Source organism: Lagenorhynchus albirostris, chromosome 1, assembly GCF_949774975.1.
Source record: "Lagenorhynchus albirostris chromosome 1, mLagAlb1.1, whole genome shotgun sequence".
NCBI classification, from domain to species: Eukaryota; Metazoa; Chordata; class Mammalia; order Artiodactyla; family Delphinidae; genus Lagenorhynchus; species Lagenorhynchus albirostris.
The window spans coordinates 124246218-124260350 of NC_083095.1; the positions used below are offsets into that span (position 1 = coordinate 124246218).

Consider the following 14133-nt stretch of genomic DNA (forward strand, 5'->3'; position numbering starts at 1 on the left):
GTGGGAGGGACTGGAGAGGGTAGGCAGAGAGTCCTGGAAAGAAGTGCTAACCAGAGTCGTGAGTGTGGTCTCCAGAGACTGACTGCCTGGGTTTGAATCCTGGCTCTGCCACTTACTCGCTGTGTGCCTCTGGGCCAGGTACTTAACCTCCCTGAGCCTCAGTTTCCTCATCTGAAAGATGGAAATAGTAATAATAAATAATAATGCATAGGACGGTGTGTGTAGTAAGTGCCGGATAGAAGTTAGGAGAGAATCCAAGCAGGAGCACAGCCCAGACCTCTCTCCCATTCAGCCTCAAAAGCCATCTCCTCCACAGCTCTGAATTCCGGTAGAAATATGCCCGAGCGAAGAGAGCACACACTCAGGGGCAGCTGGGTGACCTCAGAGAATGGCTAACCCTCTCTGGACCTCGGCTTCCTCTATCACAAAACAGGGGTCATAACCCACTTCACAGGGTGGAGGATGAAATGAGGTCATCGTGTCCATCCCCAGCGTGGTGCCCGGCACACAGCAGTTCTGGGCTGACTGGGAGGAACTTGAAGTCCTTGGGGGCAGGGGTCTCAGAGAGCGGGACCTGCCATCAGCCGGCCCTCTGGCTCCAAAGAAGATGCACCCCCCTCCCTGTCAGAGTTCCAGGCCGGTCCTCCAGGCTGGTGGGCGAGGCTGGGAGCAGTCTGTGCTTCCCTTCCCCCCAGGAACTGTGTTTCCCATGGAGACCCAGCCCACATGCCCAGCCTGGAAGCGCAGGCCGTGCGTGTACGCGTGCACGTGCGTGTGTATCACGGGGAGTGTTGCACAGCGTCCTTTTCATGCCCAAGCGGGGTCCGGAGGGGCGGCAGCGCTGCCTGCCAGGACCGCACGATGGTGCCAGCTTGGCTGCTGCCCTCTGTTCTGCTTTTGTCACATTCTAGGCAGGTTCTCCCATCCTCCGCCCTCTCCCAGTCCTTGAGACTCACTGCATGTCATTTATTTATTCATTTTGTTCTCAGGGAGCCAGATGGCCAGAGCTGGGTTGGGCAGAATGTACCTCCCTCCTCCCCTGCTACGACAGCGCCCCCTGAACACGCAGCTCACACACCGACTCTAGGCTATCCAGTCTCTGGCTTTTTCAGGTACAATAAAGGCCACGTGTGCCAGGGCTTTGCCTGACCCCTGACCCTGCTCAGATGGGACTGGTCCCATTATCTCCCCTGGTCCGACAGGCAGATGGAGAAAGGGTGACATCCTGAGAGGCTGCCCTCTCTCAAGCAGTGGGAGAAGCAGTGGCCCGATGCCCCCTTCTGCCCCATGACCTGCCTCCCTTGGACTTGGGAAGGGGGCTCTCAGCAGGTCTCCCCTCCTTTCCTGGTGGGCGTCACAAGAGAACGCCCCGGTCCAAGGGTGGAAGGAAGGTGGTCTGGGGTCTCCACCGCTGCCCCCTGCCCAGCCTCATCCTCACATTGGTCCGGGCCCCCGTGAGGGCAGGGCACCCCCGGCATCTGCTCCCTCTCATTTCCCATTTCTCCTGGGAGGCACTTTTGGAAGAAACAAACTCTGGAAGGGGGGGAAACAAAACTCTTCACCGGCTTCCAGAGCATAGCCAAGGCTGGGACATCTCAACAAGAGGGAGGCAGGGGGTCGGGGGAGGCGACAGTCGAGGACAGAGAGATAGAGAGGCCAGCAGATCTACCTTGTTGCTGCCCTTCCCCTGCAGCCCCCAGCCCCCAGGACACGGGATGGGGCTGGGTTTACGTCTCTTAACCCTCTTCAAGGTCTCTTTCAGCCTCTATCACAGGCTGCTCACAACTGAGTTGGCGCTCACACTTCTCACCTTCCCCCCTACCCCAGCACGGCCTGTGGAAAGAGCCTGATGGACCCAGCTCTGATGCTCACTAGCTGTGGCACCGTGGGCCATCACTTAACCTCTCTGTGCCTCAGCTTCTTCCTCTAAAATGGGTAGAGCACACATTTGGTTCCTTCCTTCTTCCCATGATGGCTTTCCTGAGCCAGCCAGGTCCCCCTCCCATCAAAGCCAGAGCCTTCTCTCTACCGACACCTTCTCCTCCCTCTTATCTGTACTGGTGGCTCTGGCTCCTGTTCGAAGGTCCCCAAGGATGGGGGCCATGCCCTCCTCATTCCTAATACCCCCCTTCAGCCCTGGACCCCCAGTAGCGTGGGCCTCTGCGCAGTGCTCAATAAATGCGCCTTAAATGGAACTCAAGGGACAGAGAACGCAGAGCCAGTGGAACTGCTAGCCCTGGCTACTGAATACTTTTTTGTTCAAAATTAGAATTCTGGGGTGAAGAGCAGCTCCTCTTCCGCACAGACCTGGAAAAAGCATTTGCTGCCGTGTCCACAGCCCCCTCGCGTCCCCGTCACGGTGACTGTGCCCCAGTGTGCGCGCTGACACAGAGCCCCCCATCCCGGGGAGGCATACCAGATGCCGGCAGGAGGCAGCCCAGGTGGTTCTGCGAGGGCCGCGGGCTGGGCAGAGCAGCACGCGAGGAACAGCAAGTGCGATTGCTTTCTGGCGATTCATCTGAAGTTGCTTTAACCCTGACAGCCGCCTTGGCGTAGCGAGCCAACCACGAGTGAGCTGCGGCCTCCGGGTTGGCAGGATGCCCCTCTGCGCCTCCTCCCAGATGAGGCAGCCAAGGCTCCCCAGGCGTCCCCAGCTGGGGGAGGCAAGGGTGTGAGTCACTGTCCCCACCCATGGCTGTCCCGCCCCACCCCTTTTTCAGGTCCTGGAAAGAAGAGAGAATCACGGGAGGGCTGTGCGTGGGAGGGAGTGGGGTGGTGGGGAGAGCAGACTCCCTCCCCCAGAGGTCACCGTCAGGAAGGTCACGAGGGCCCTTGATTAAGTGAGATGATGCTGGATTTTAGCTTTCCGGAAACATGGCATCGTGGGATTTTAGACCTGGAATATCCATGCTGACCTTCCCATTTTAGAGATGAGAAACCTGAGGCTCAGAGAGAGGGAAGGACTTAGCTAGGGTCACCCAGGCAGAGGTGGGACCCGAAGCTGGCTTCATCCCTTCGGAGGCAGCATGGAGCTGCGGGAAGAACACAAGTGCTGGGCTCTGATCCCAGAGCTGATGCCTGTTAGCTGAGTGAATAGCAGGAGTTACTCTACTTCCCTGAGCTTCGATTTCTTCATTTGAGAAATGGAGGTAACACGCATGGCAGGCTGCTGGCAGAGTAAATGGATCATCTGTGCGAAGCCTCTGTACATGGTAGGAGCAGGAATCTGTATTCACCTTCCTCCTCAGACCGTGTGGCCCCCTCTTGTTCCTCTCTGACCCTCTCTCGTAAGCTCTCCTTACTCAGGCTCGGTCTCCGTGCTCTCTTGCTGGGAAGGAGCCCCAAAGTCTTGGCAATGGCCCTTCCCAGCAGACCAGTGTGGCCAAGTCCACTGACTCCCCGCCCGGCCTTGCCCATCTCCTTTTGGACCCCTTCATCTGCCCCAGGACACAGGCAGGAGCCCTGGCCCACACCCTATACCTCTGCTTTGCCCCTACGTCCTTTGCCTCCAGACTGTCACGCCTCCATGTTTGTCAGTGAGAAGTGTGCCCAGGGATCCCTGAGAATGGGACCCTCCCCCTAATGTACTATTAAGCCAGGCAGACGGCAGGGTCGACCCCTCTTGAAATCACTGACCTCAGTGCCCTGGCCTGACCTGGAGTCATGAGTCTGGCCTTTGAACCTGGGCAGAGGATTCAGGAGGGTCCGAATCTTTAGGTCACCTGCACCGAGGCTGTCGAATAACTTGACCCATTTGCTTTGGTGTAATGAGACCCATCTGCCTCTAAGACAACTCCAGCCTTTAACTCCCAGAGCAGCTGGCAAGAGACAAAAGGCATGGGAATCAGGACACCCAGGATCAAGTTACAGCTCTGCCACTACCTCCCTGGGTAACCTCAGGCAAGTAGTTTCCCTTCTCTAGGCCTCAGTTTGCCCATCTATAAAATGGAAGAAGTAGATCAGACAATTTCTGAGGTTCCTCCCAGCTCCTACTTCAAGGGTTTCAAGTTAAATCATGAGCGCTCCATGACCAGAAATTAGGTCCTGGGATCCAGACTATACTTCCTAGCACTCCATTCCAGGACTATGTGGACATATGCTTTCATATATGTGAAGAGAGCTGCAGGAAAACAGGATGCCCAAGCCCCAGCAATATGGGGGTCATATGACTCCCAGCCTGGTAGGACAGCACTGAGCATTGTGGAAAGACGCAGAGACCCTGAGAGCCCCCAGGACGAGGTATTGTGGGCTGGATCAGAGCTCTTATGCCATTCCAGAGCCTAGGAGCATAGAGGTTGACTCTGGGGGTATTGCAGACAGCCCAGCGCTCTGGAAGGAAGAGTCCCCAAGAATGCGGCAGGAAAAGGGCTTGAAACGCTGATCCCTCTATAAACCGTCTTGTAAACAGTCATCAGCCCTGAGAGATCTAAATCAGGTTACGGTCTTTCTGCCTTTCCCGCTGCTTCTCAATATTCACACCTAAAATAACCTTGTCTCCAGGGATGCCTAGCAGCGTAGCCCCAAAAGGTCCACCAAAGGCTCATGTGATCACATTTTTTGTTTTTTTTTAAATAAATGCCAATTCTGCACTCAATTCTATAACAAGTCTGTATTTGTTTGTTTCTATAAATTTATTTATTTTTGGCTGTGTTGGGTCTTCGTTGCGGCGTGCGGGCTTTCTCTAGTTGCGGCGAGTGGGGTCTACACTTCGTTGCGGTGTGCGGGCTTCTCATTGCGGTGCCTCTTCTTGCTGTGGAGCACAGGCTCTAGGTGCGCAGGCTCCAGTAGTCGTAGCACGCGGGCTCAGTAGTTGTAGCTCGCGGGTTCTAGAGTGCAGGCTCAGTAGCTGTGGCACACGGGCTTAGTTGCTCCGCGGCATGTGGGATCTTCCCGGACCAGGGCTCGAACCCGTGTCCCCTGCATTGGCAGGCGGATTCTTAATCACTGCACCACCAGGGAAGCCCTCTATATTTGTTTTACTCTAAGGAGCAAAGTTTAAATCACTTCTCAGGTAACTAATGTGCCATTACATGGTGCAAAATTTTAACTCTATAGCTTCAGGAATCATTAGCAAAAGTCTTTCCAACAAATGGTGCTGGGAAAACTTGATATCCACATGCAGAAAACTGAAGTTGGACTCCTACCTTATACCATATGTAAAAATTAACTCAAAATGGATCAAAAACCTAATTCCATGAGCTAAAACTATAGACAAAAACATAGGGGGAAAGCTTCATGACACTGGATTTGGCAATAATTTCTTGGATATGACACCAAAGGCACAGGCAACAAAAAACAGATAAACTGGACTTCATCAAAATTTAAAAGTTTTGTGCATCAAAGGACACTTAACAGGGGCTTGCTTCCCTGGTGGCACAGTGGTTGAGAGTCCGCCTGCCGATTCAGGAGACATGGGTTCGAGCCCTGGTCTGGGAAGATCCCACATGCCGTGGAATGGGTGGGCCCGTGAGCCATGGCCACTGAGCCTGCGCATCCAGAGCCTGTGCTCCGCAACGGGAGAGGCCACAACGGTGAGAGGCCCGCGTACCGCCAAAAAAAAAAAAAAAGGACACTTAGAGTGAAAAGGCAACCCACTGTATGGGAGAAAATGTTTTCAAATCACATATCTGATAAGGGATTAACATCCAGAAAATATAAAGAACACCTACAATTCAGCAACAACAACAAGTCAGCCCAGTTGAAAAAAAATGGACAGATGACTCGAATGGACATTTCTCCAAAGGAGATACACAAATGGCCACTAAAGCACATGAAAGGAGACTCAACATCACTAATGATCAGGGAAACGCAAACCAAAACCACAATGAGATGCCACTTCACACCCATTAGGATGACAATTATAAAAACTAAAAATAGAAATTAACAAGCGTTGACAAGGATGAAGAGAAGTTAGAATGCTGTGCCTTGCTGACGGGAATGTAAAATGATGTAGACTCTGTGGAAAACGGTATGGTGATTCCTCAAAAAGTTAAACATAGAATTACCACATGCTCCAGAAATCCACTTCTGGATATACATGCAAAAGAAGTGAAAGTGGGAGTTTGAAGAGATATTTGTACACCCATGTTCACAGCAGCATTATTCACAGTAGTCAAGGTAGAAGCAACCCAAGTGTCCGTTGATGGGTGAATGGGTAAACAAAATATAGTATAATATGTACATACAATAGGATATTATTCAGCTTCAGAAAGCAAGGAAGTTCTGACACATGCCACAATATGGATGAAACTTGAAGACATTATAAGTGAAATAAGCCAGTCTCAAAAGGACAGATGTTGTATGATCCCTCTTATATGTGGTACCTAGAGTAGTCAAATTTTTAGAGACAGAAACTACAATGGTGGTTGCAGGAGTGGGGAATGGGGAGTTAGCGTTTAATGGGTATAGAGTTTCGGTGGGGGAAGATGAAGAAGCACTGGACATGGATGATAATGACGGTTGCCGCACAGCAATGTGAATGTCCTTACTGCCACAGAACTGTACACTTTAAATTTTCTGTTACGTATATTTTTTCTCTCTCTCTCTCACACACACACACACCACAAATCTCTAGCAAACATAGATCGTGGTTTGAAAAGGACTGACCTAGACGGTCCCTGGCTAGTTTAGGAGTATAAGCGTATTTCTGAGCTGGTACATGTTTTATTCTAATCTGCAAGGATAGCTGAAAGCCAAGTCAGCCAGGGGTCTCACACATCATTCAACATAAGAACACGTTTGACTGGGCAGAAGCTACTCTTGGTGGTGGCCCAACTTGATTCCTGCTGCATTCATTACTCAGGCCTGCTCTGCAGCCCTGTCTCGTGCTGAGCATAAGGCCTGGAGGGCTGGGGTGTGGGTAGGGGGGACAGTTTCAACAAATAGTAAGAGGCTGTGGAGCGCACTTTTACTCTCCCGCACTCTGTTCGCATGGATAAAACCAGTTCAGTGGAATCTAAGAATGTGCGAGACTATGGAGAAATGGGAGGGATTCTCTGCATGTCTACCCCAGCCCTCGGGGGAGGCCTGAGACCAAAACCAAAATGCCATTCTACAGGCCAGAACCCAAACTGCAAATCACCATGGGAGGGAGGCAGAGGACCAGAGAAGCGGGACCCAAGAATACGTAATTAAATAATACAATGAAAGGCTGAAATTTCCAAGTTGATTCTTGGGTATCATTTAGAAAAGTTAACAGGGCATATTTAATTTAGGAATTGGCTCACGTCCTTCTCCTTAGAGCTGAAACCTCATAAATGAAATACACTGGACCACTGCCCAGTGTGGAAATAAAACTTATGAATAATGTTTCTATCTCAATCATTGTCAGTGCTTTACTATTCCTAATTACTTTAAAAAGCTAGATATTCAGTGTAGCAAAACTTTTTTTCTTCTCATCTCCACTTGTGAGATTAGTGCAGTTTAATAAGAGTCACTCTGTCGTCTTTATTCCGTATAAACTGACATTTCATCCTTTTACTCTTCATTATTATATAAGATGGAGGTTTATGACCAAGCATGCAGCCACTCCATTTCCCCATATTGGTCCATCTAATATCTTGGCATTATCCACGATAGCTGACGTGTCTACCCACCAGGCAAATCAGCATCACCTCACTTCCTTTATGGAGCAGAAAGAAATTCGTCCAGGCCTTCAAGAAATTAGGCTACGGGGTTATAAGTCTATAAAAGAATGAAAAGTTCCCCACCGCATCCTACTACTGGATTTGTCCCCTTCATGTCTATCAAAGTCATAAATCCCTTGGCAGCCACAAAGGGCAGGGCAGGGGCAGGCAGTAGGATGACGGACCTTTATAATCCTCCCCGTCACTTCCAGGAACTTATCCTAAGAAGAAACTGGGACACGTGGGCAAAGATCCATGCACGAGAAGAATCACTGCAGCATTTTTACACAGGACCACAATCCCTTTATTCACATGTCAACAACCCCAAAATCTCTAAAGAGTCCAAAGGAATTATTTTTTAATTTTCCAAAATTCATTTAGAGGCAAAATCTTTGTGGAACTGATGTGTGGTTAAATATCTTCTATATATCACTAGATGTGATCAGTTATATGTCACTTCAGAAATATTACTGTTTCATCCCAAGGTGCTGACCAAACCCCACTGGAGGCATATGTCATATATGATATCGTCACCATATACCTTCCTGAACTCTGAAAACATCTAAATTTTGAAACCAACAGGCCACAAGGATCTTTGATCAAGGACGGTGGGCCTAATATAGTGAAAAATCAGAAACAGCCTAAAAGTCCATCAGCAAGAGACTGGTTAAACACTTTTAGGAACCCATAGAAGGAAACGAGCGTATGACATACAGTTGAATTAAAAAAACAAGTTACAGAATAGCACATACATTTGATCTAAATAATAAAAGTTGTGTCCAGATCTAACTCTAAGAACAAAAGTGCAGAGAAATAAGGAAAGGCAAGCACTCAAATGCCAGAATTGGTTATCGCTGGGTGTGTGGGTTTAACTTTTTGTCTATACTTCTGGTGCAGTTTGAACTTCCTTTTTAACATGAACGGGTACGCTTTTAGAGTCAGAAGAAAACACCAGCAAGAATGATGCTTTTGACTAAACAAAAATCAAAGCTTCCCTGCAAGGATGTCACATGTCTAGACATGCAAATGACAGATCCCATTCAGAAATCTCCAGAGATACACATTGTGCTCATCAGGATACCCATCTCCATGGACACAGGCCCCACAGAGCACACACAGGCAGACAGGGGTCCAATGGCACAATAGCAAACAGGGTCAAATTGCTTGGAGTAAACATAATCACAATTTGTGTCCCATGGCTGATTCATCTGTCTCCATGACAATATCCCAGGGCCACATCTTTCAATCAGATCCTTCCTCCCCCTGTGAGCAACTAGGTTTTCTCAGCAAAGAGCTATTTCAACCTCAGGTTGTATTAACAGAGGTTGAGCATCCAGAAGGAAGCAGAGCATAATAATTACGTGTTCAGGCTTAGGACCTAGGTTTTCACTTGATCAACAGTCCCAGTTTCATCATTTACTAGCGGTGGGCCTTTGGGAAGTTCTTTAACCCCTCTGTGCTTCAACTTTCTCATCTGTAAAATGGGGCTAATTCCCACATCATAGGGCTGTTGTGAAGAGTAAATGAGAAGATGAATAAAGTGCTAGTGCACAGGAAAATTCAATAGAGAGTATTTAGCTCTATTGTAATTTTTCCATACAAGCCTGCATCTGTGGTCAGATCTAGGAATGATCGTTTAAAAGGAACAAACACCATAGCCAATGGAGAGAAACTAGATGGGGAAGGCAGTTCAGACCATGTCATGTGAGAAACAAAGGAGCTTGGAGAATAAAAATTGAGTTGGGGGGAAGTGACCATTGTCTTCTAATACCTGAAGGCCTGACCCACGGAAGGGGACTCTGGTTTCTTCTGTGCGGTCTCAATGGCTATTATCAACTGCTCTAAGATGACCTTCTTCCCACACACAGTCTGTGGCCTTGTTCACTGAGCTCCTTGGGAGAAAGTTCAGACATGGCAAGGAGGGCCATAGAGATCCATGACCCAGCCCTGGCCTTAAGCTAGAGACAGATGATTTTGAGAATGAGAATCTATGAATCCCCTTCATTCAATGCTGTCGTCTCTCGAAAGAGGGTTGGAACTTATCTTTTAGGACTTTCTGAGGGTTTAGTAGCACATGCCCTTGAGTAGAGGCAGAGCTGGTGATTCTTCAACCCATGAGGGTGGATTTATTGAAGAAACACTGTGGGTTGCTCGGCACCAAGTCTGATGACTGAATTGGGAGTGGAAATTGGGCAGCCCGGTTTTATACTGTAAAGTTACAAGGCTACGTGCTTGGTAAACACACTCCAGGGGCAAGATTTACTCTAAACTCTCTACTCCCACTGATCAAGGGCCGCCTCCCTTCCACTTCTTTCACTAGACCGGAAGGGAACCCTGAGAGACAGACTCTGTCTGAAAAACCCTCCAGGCCCCCCAATCATCACAGTCTAGAAAGAGTGAGCACCAAACACACTTGCACTGGTTGGTGGTTTATATGCACTCAGGACTCCTGGGACTCAGGCTGTATTTCAACCTCCAACAGACTGAGCTTGACATTATAACCTGGCAACAGCAAGCAGACCTGTCCCAGCAAGGTTCACAGAATCCAAGTTAGATAGTTCCCCATCAAAGATTCATTGTAGGCAAAGTTACACAAAACGAAACACAGACAAGGTGGGGAAAAGCTCTCAAACATTTCGGCCAGCATGTCTCCTGGAGTTCACAGAAAGACTGCTTGAACACATTCCTTTCACTCACGTGTTCCTCAGGTGTACTTTTCATTGTCTGGAGGAGTCCCTGCCCTGTTGCTCAGCGTGACTTACCTCAAAGCAGGGAAACAGGTGGAAGGAGGAGGCTACCACAGTCACTGGAGGTCCCAACACATCGGAGAGAGTCTCTGGAGCACCCCAAACAGATCCTGGTCTCCCCAAGCCAGGTAACCACCCAGGCCCCAAGAAAACCACATCCAATAGCTTGCTTTGGCTGGTGTGTTCCCAAGTACTGGGTAGACAAAGAGGGTCCAGTCAAGGCCTTTGGAAAAAAAGGACCATAACTAGACATTTCCACCCCAGCAGAGACTGGAAAAGGGCAAGATCACCACACTGGGCCAATGTGGACCCACCATTCCTTCTCCACGTTGTTACGACCATTGCAGTCACTACGGGACAGGGAACAGGGAGGTGGCTCCCAAACATGGGTCAATGATGGGGGTTAGACCCCTACTGGATCAGCTCAGCTATGTTACCTACTCAAGTCACACGCAAAAAGATACTATCCCAGCTCACAGCGGGAAGAAAATTGGGCTTTAACCTTAATCAAGATCTCCTTGGAAACCTAATAAGACCATGACATTAACCAACCATTGACTGCAAAACATGCCACTGGAAAGAGGCTCATCTGTGAGCTTTTAAGGGAAATGAGCCAAAGGAGAAGGATTTGCCTTCAGCTGGGCTCCTGGCAGAGAATTCCCCGAGGAGCTGCCGGTGTACCCTGCCCACTCGGCGGCCAGCCCCACAGGAGAGATGATGCCCGTGCTGCTATGAGTCACTCTGTCCGTCCCAAGAACATCTGCCTCACTCGTGCTCACCAGAGAGCCTTCCCCAGGGAATGTGAACAGTCTACCCAGAGAGATGTAAGAACACAGTGGTCAGCCCTACAAGCACCCCATTCTCCTACCTTTGGGGACACAGAGGCATCCCAGTACCCATCAGTCTCATAAATAAGTCCCCTGAGCCTCTGTGAGCACCCACTGAGCCTTTGCACCGGCAAAGCTGAAGACCGGGCCTTGACCACAGTGACCTCCTGGGTCTGCGCCCCTAGGTGGCATCTCAATTTCCCTTCAAGCCTCAAAGACCTTATCCGGAGGTGTTTCATCAAAAGCCAGAGTCGTACAGATGACCCCACAATTCCCCATACACACGACATGCAATGCCCCTCCAGGCCACCACAAACCACGACCCTCATGCCCCTAGAGCCCTCCACCCCGAGTACCATCCGGTAGGCACGCTTCCTCCCCGCTGCCCACACTCACTAGGTAGCCCAAGCCCAGGACAAAGAACTCAGCATCCACACGGCACGGCCCCTCCCCAGCCAGAGCCATGGCCCCGCTCAACTCCCAAAGACCCTAGACTCACCGCTGGAGCAGTCGGGCCCTCCCCAGCCGGGCTCACAGTGGCAGGTGTCCGGGGAAACGCAGCGGCCGTGCACACACTCCTCTGTACACAGGGCTGCAGGGGATCAGAAGAGGGGGAGGAAGAACAGGAACAGAGAGTGAAAACCAACCATCTGGTCAAGGAGCACAATCCACTTTGTAAAGACTCCCTGGGGCCCAGGGATGCTCAGAACGCATCACTGGTTTTGGGGAAAATCAAGCTGCTCCTGCCCCGAGTTAGTCATTTAGTCATTCATTCATTTGCCGTACGCGGGCCTCTCACTGTTGTGGCCTCTCCCGTTGCGGGGCACAGGCTCCGGATGCGCAGGCTCAGTGGCCATGGCTCACGGGACCAGCCACTCCGCAGCATGTGGGATTCTCCCGGACCAGGGCACGAACCTGTGTCCCCTGCATCGGCAGGCGGACTCTCAACCACTGCGCCACCAGGGAAGCCCTGACCCGAGTTAGTCATTCATTCATTCATTCATTCATTCATTTGCGGTACGCGGGCCTCTCACTGTTGTGGCCTCTCCCGTTGCGGGGCACAGGCTCCAGATGCGCAGGCTCAGCGGCCATGGCTCACGGGCCCAGCCGCTCCGCGGCATGTGGGATTCTCCCGGACCAGGGCACGAACCCGTGTCCCCTGCATCGGCAGGCGGACTCTCAACCACTGCGCCGCCAGGGAAGCCCTGACCCGAGTTATTTAATTAACTCTGAAAAGGATTCAACAAGGGTGTGCTTCATCCCAGGCTTGTTTCCTAAAATGAAACCCAAGCCCGCGAAATGGCAGCCTTGGTGGCTTTTCAAGAGTACTTCCTCCAAGGTTGAACACTTGGAGACTTTCCACAAAGCCCAATCCCTACATCCTCACTCCTGCTCTCTTTCCCCATCGGCTCAGAAAGTGACCCATCTTTTGGCTTCCCCAATTTCTTTCTGCAAAGGCCCCCAAATTTATCAGGTTTCCTGAAAAGAATCCATTCCTCTCACGTTTTCCCCACCTTTCTGCCCTCCTTCCCAAATGTCCCTATTTTGGGGCTCTCAAATGTCAGCAAATCTGCAAAGTACACAAATGCTGAGGAAAAAGCAACAGCTAATTATAAGAAAGTAATTAAGAGAGACAGCCACGACGACGATAATTGTAATTAGAAAGCGCCGGGCAATTTCTTATCACGCAGTCAAATGCTACAGCCTCCTGAGCTGGGAGGCAACGGCAGCAAAGTTTCCATCAACTACCCCAGTGCTGAGAAGGCTTACTGGCAGCACTTTGAGGAAGGGAGATTATTTCTCTCTCCCTTTGACATCCACATTTTCTCAAGGTCATCCATTGCTCCTCAGAGATCTGTCCCACCGTCTAATCCATCAGTGAGGGATTACAGAAACCCCCTTTGCCACCCCTACCAATTTTGTAAGCTTGGGAGATCAGCAGCTACCATCAACCCTGTCAATTGCTCAGAAGGGATCTAGATGAAGCGCTTTTTTTCTGACAAGCAACTAGAGACCTCCTCTCTGCCTGGAACTGGCCTGCGCTGGGGGGACAGGTGGCCCCCAATGGTGAGCTTGGAGGAGCTGCCACTGACTTCCGAACACCCACCCTGCTTCCATGTCCACTGCTTGGCCGAATGCCCAACGAGAGGGCGCTGTCAGGGTAGACAACAGAGTTCATTTTATGGTGGGTGTGGGGACCTTTGGCCCCTCCCAAACACAGACACTGACCCTGAAGCTGCGGCCTTAGCTTTGCCTAGGGCTTCGAGGCAGGCCCCGAAGAGCCCTTTCAGATGCCCCACTGGTTAGTGGTCTGCAGACAGCCCATCCTCTGCAAGCCTGGGATGTGGTATGTCTGCGGGGAGCCCTGGCCCTTGAGTCATTCTCATTTGTACAAGTGGCTTTTGGGCAGAGTTCTGGTTTGTGCTCAAGACTTTGACAGCCCCTCGCTTGGAGCTTTGGGGAGCAGCGGGGGCCTACTAGCTAACCCACTTCTTACTGGGGAACCAGGCTGGACCCTGACCTCAGTGACCACCTCCACTTAGAGCCACAATTAGCTGCTCACCCAGTTGCTAGCAAGACGCCCACCTGGTCATCCCTGCTGCCTGGCTTCCCCTGCTCCCATTAGACTTTCTAAACAAGCTCAAATGGGCCAATGTCCCCAGTGTACACTGGACACTAGGTACCCTTCCCCCGGCTCCCCAGCCCAGCCCTGACCTCAGCTGCTCCCTCTTCCCTTAGGCTGAGGTCCCAGTATGCTCCACAGCTGGGCCGGTCCGCCTTCCAGCAGACCCTTCCAGCAGCTTGTCAGGTGAGCCCAGACACCTCCAGCTGCTTTCTGACTGCAGAGAGCAGCACCTTGATCCCTGGGGGTTCTGCTGGGGGCGGCAAGGGCAGGCAGTGGACTGGGAAGCTGCCGCATGTCAGGTCTGGAAG

General features: G+C 50.9%; 1 protein-coding gene across 2 annotated transcripts in view; it reads right to left on the reverse strand.

Annotated features, from left to right (window-relative positions):
* The window catches only part of MEGF11 (multiple EGF like domains 11), a 237112-nt gene that overhangs the window by 170969 nt on the left and 52010 nt on the right, over positions 1 to 14133 (reverse strand). For both annotated transcript variants that reach the window (XM_060152435.1, XM_060152426.1), the window contains exon 4: positions 11699 to 11791. In XM_060152435.1, the coding sequence (XP_060008418.1) occupies positions 11699 to 11791 (93 nt within the window). The remainder of the gene's footprint in view (positions 1 to 11698; positions 11792 to 14133) is intronic.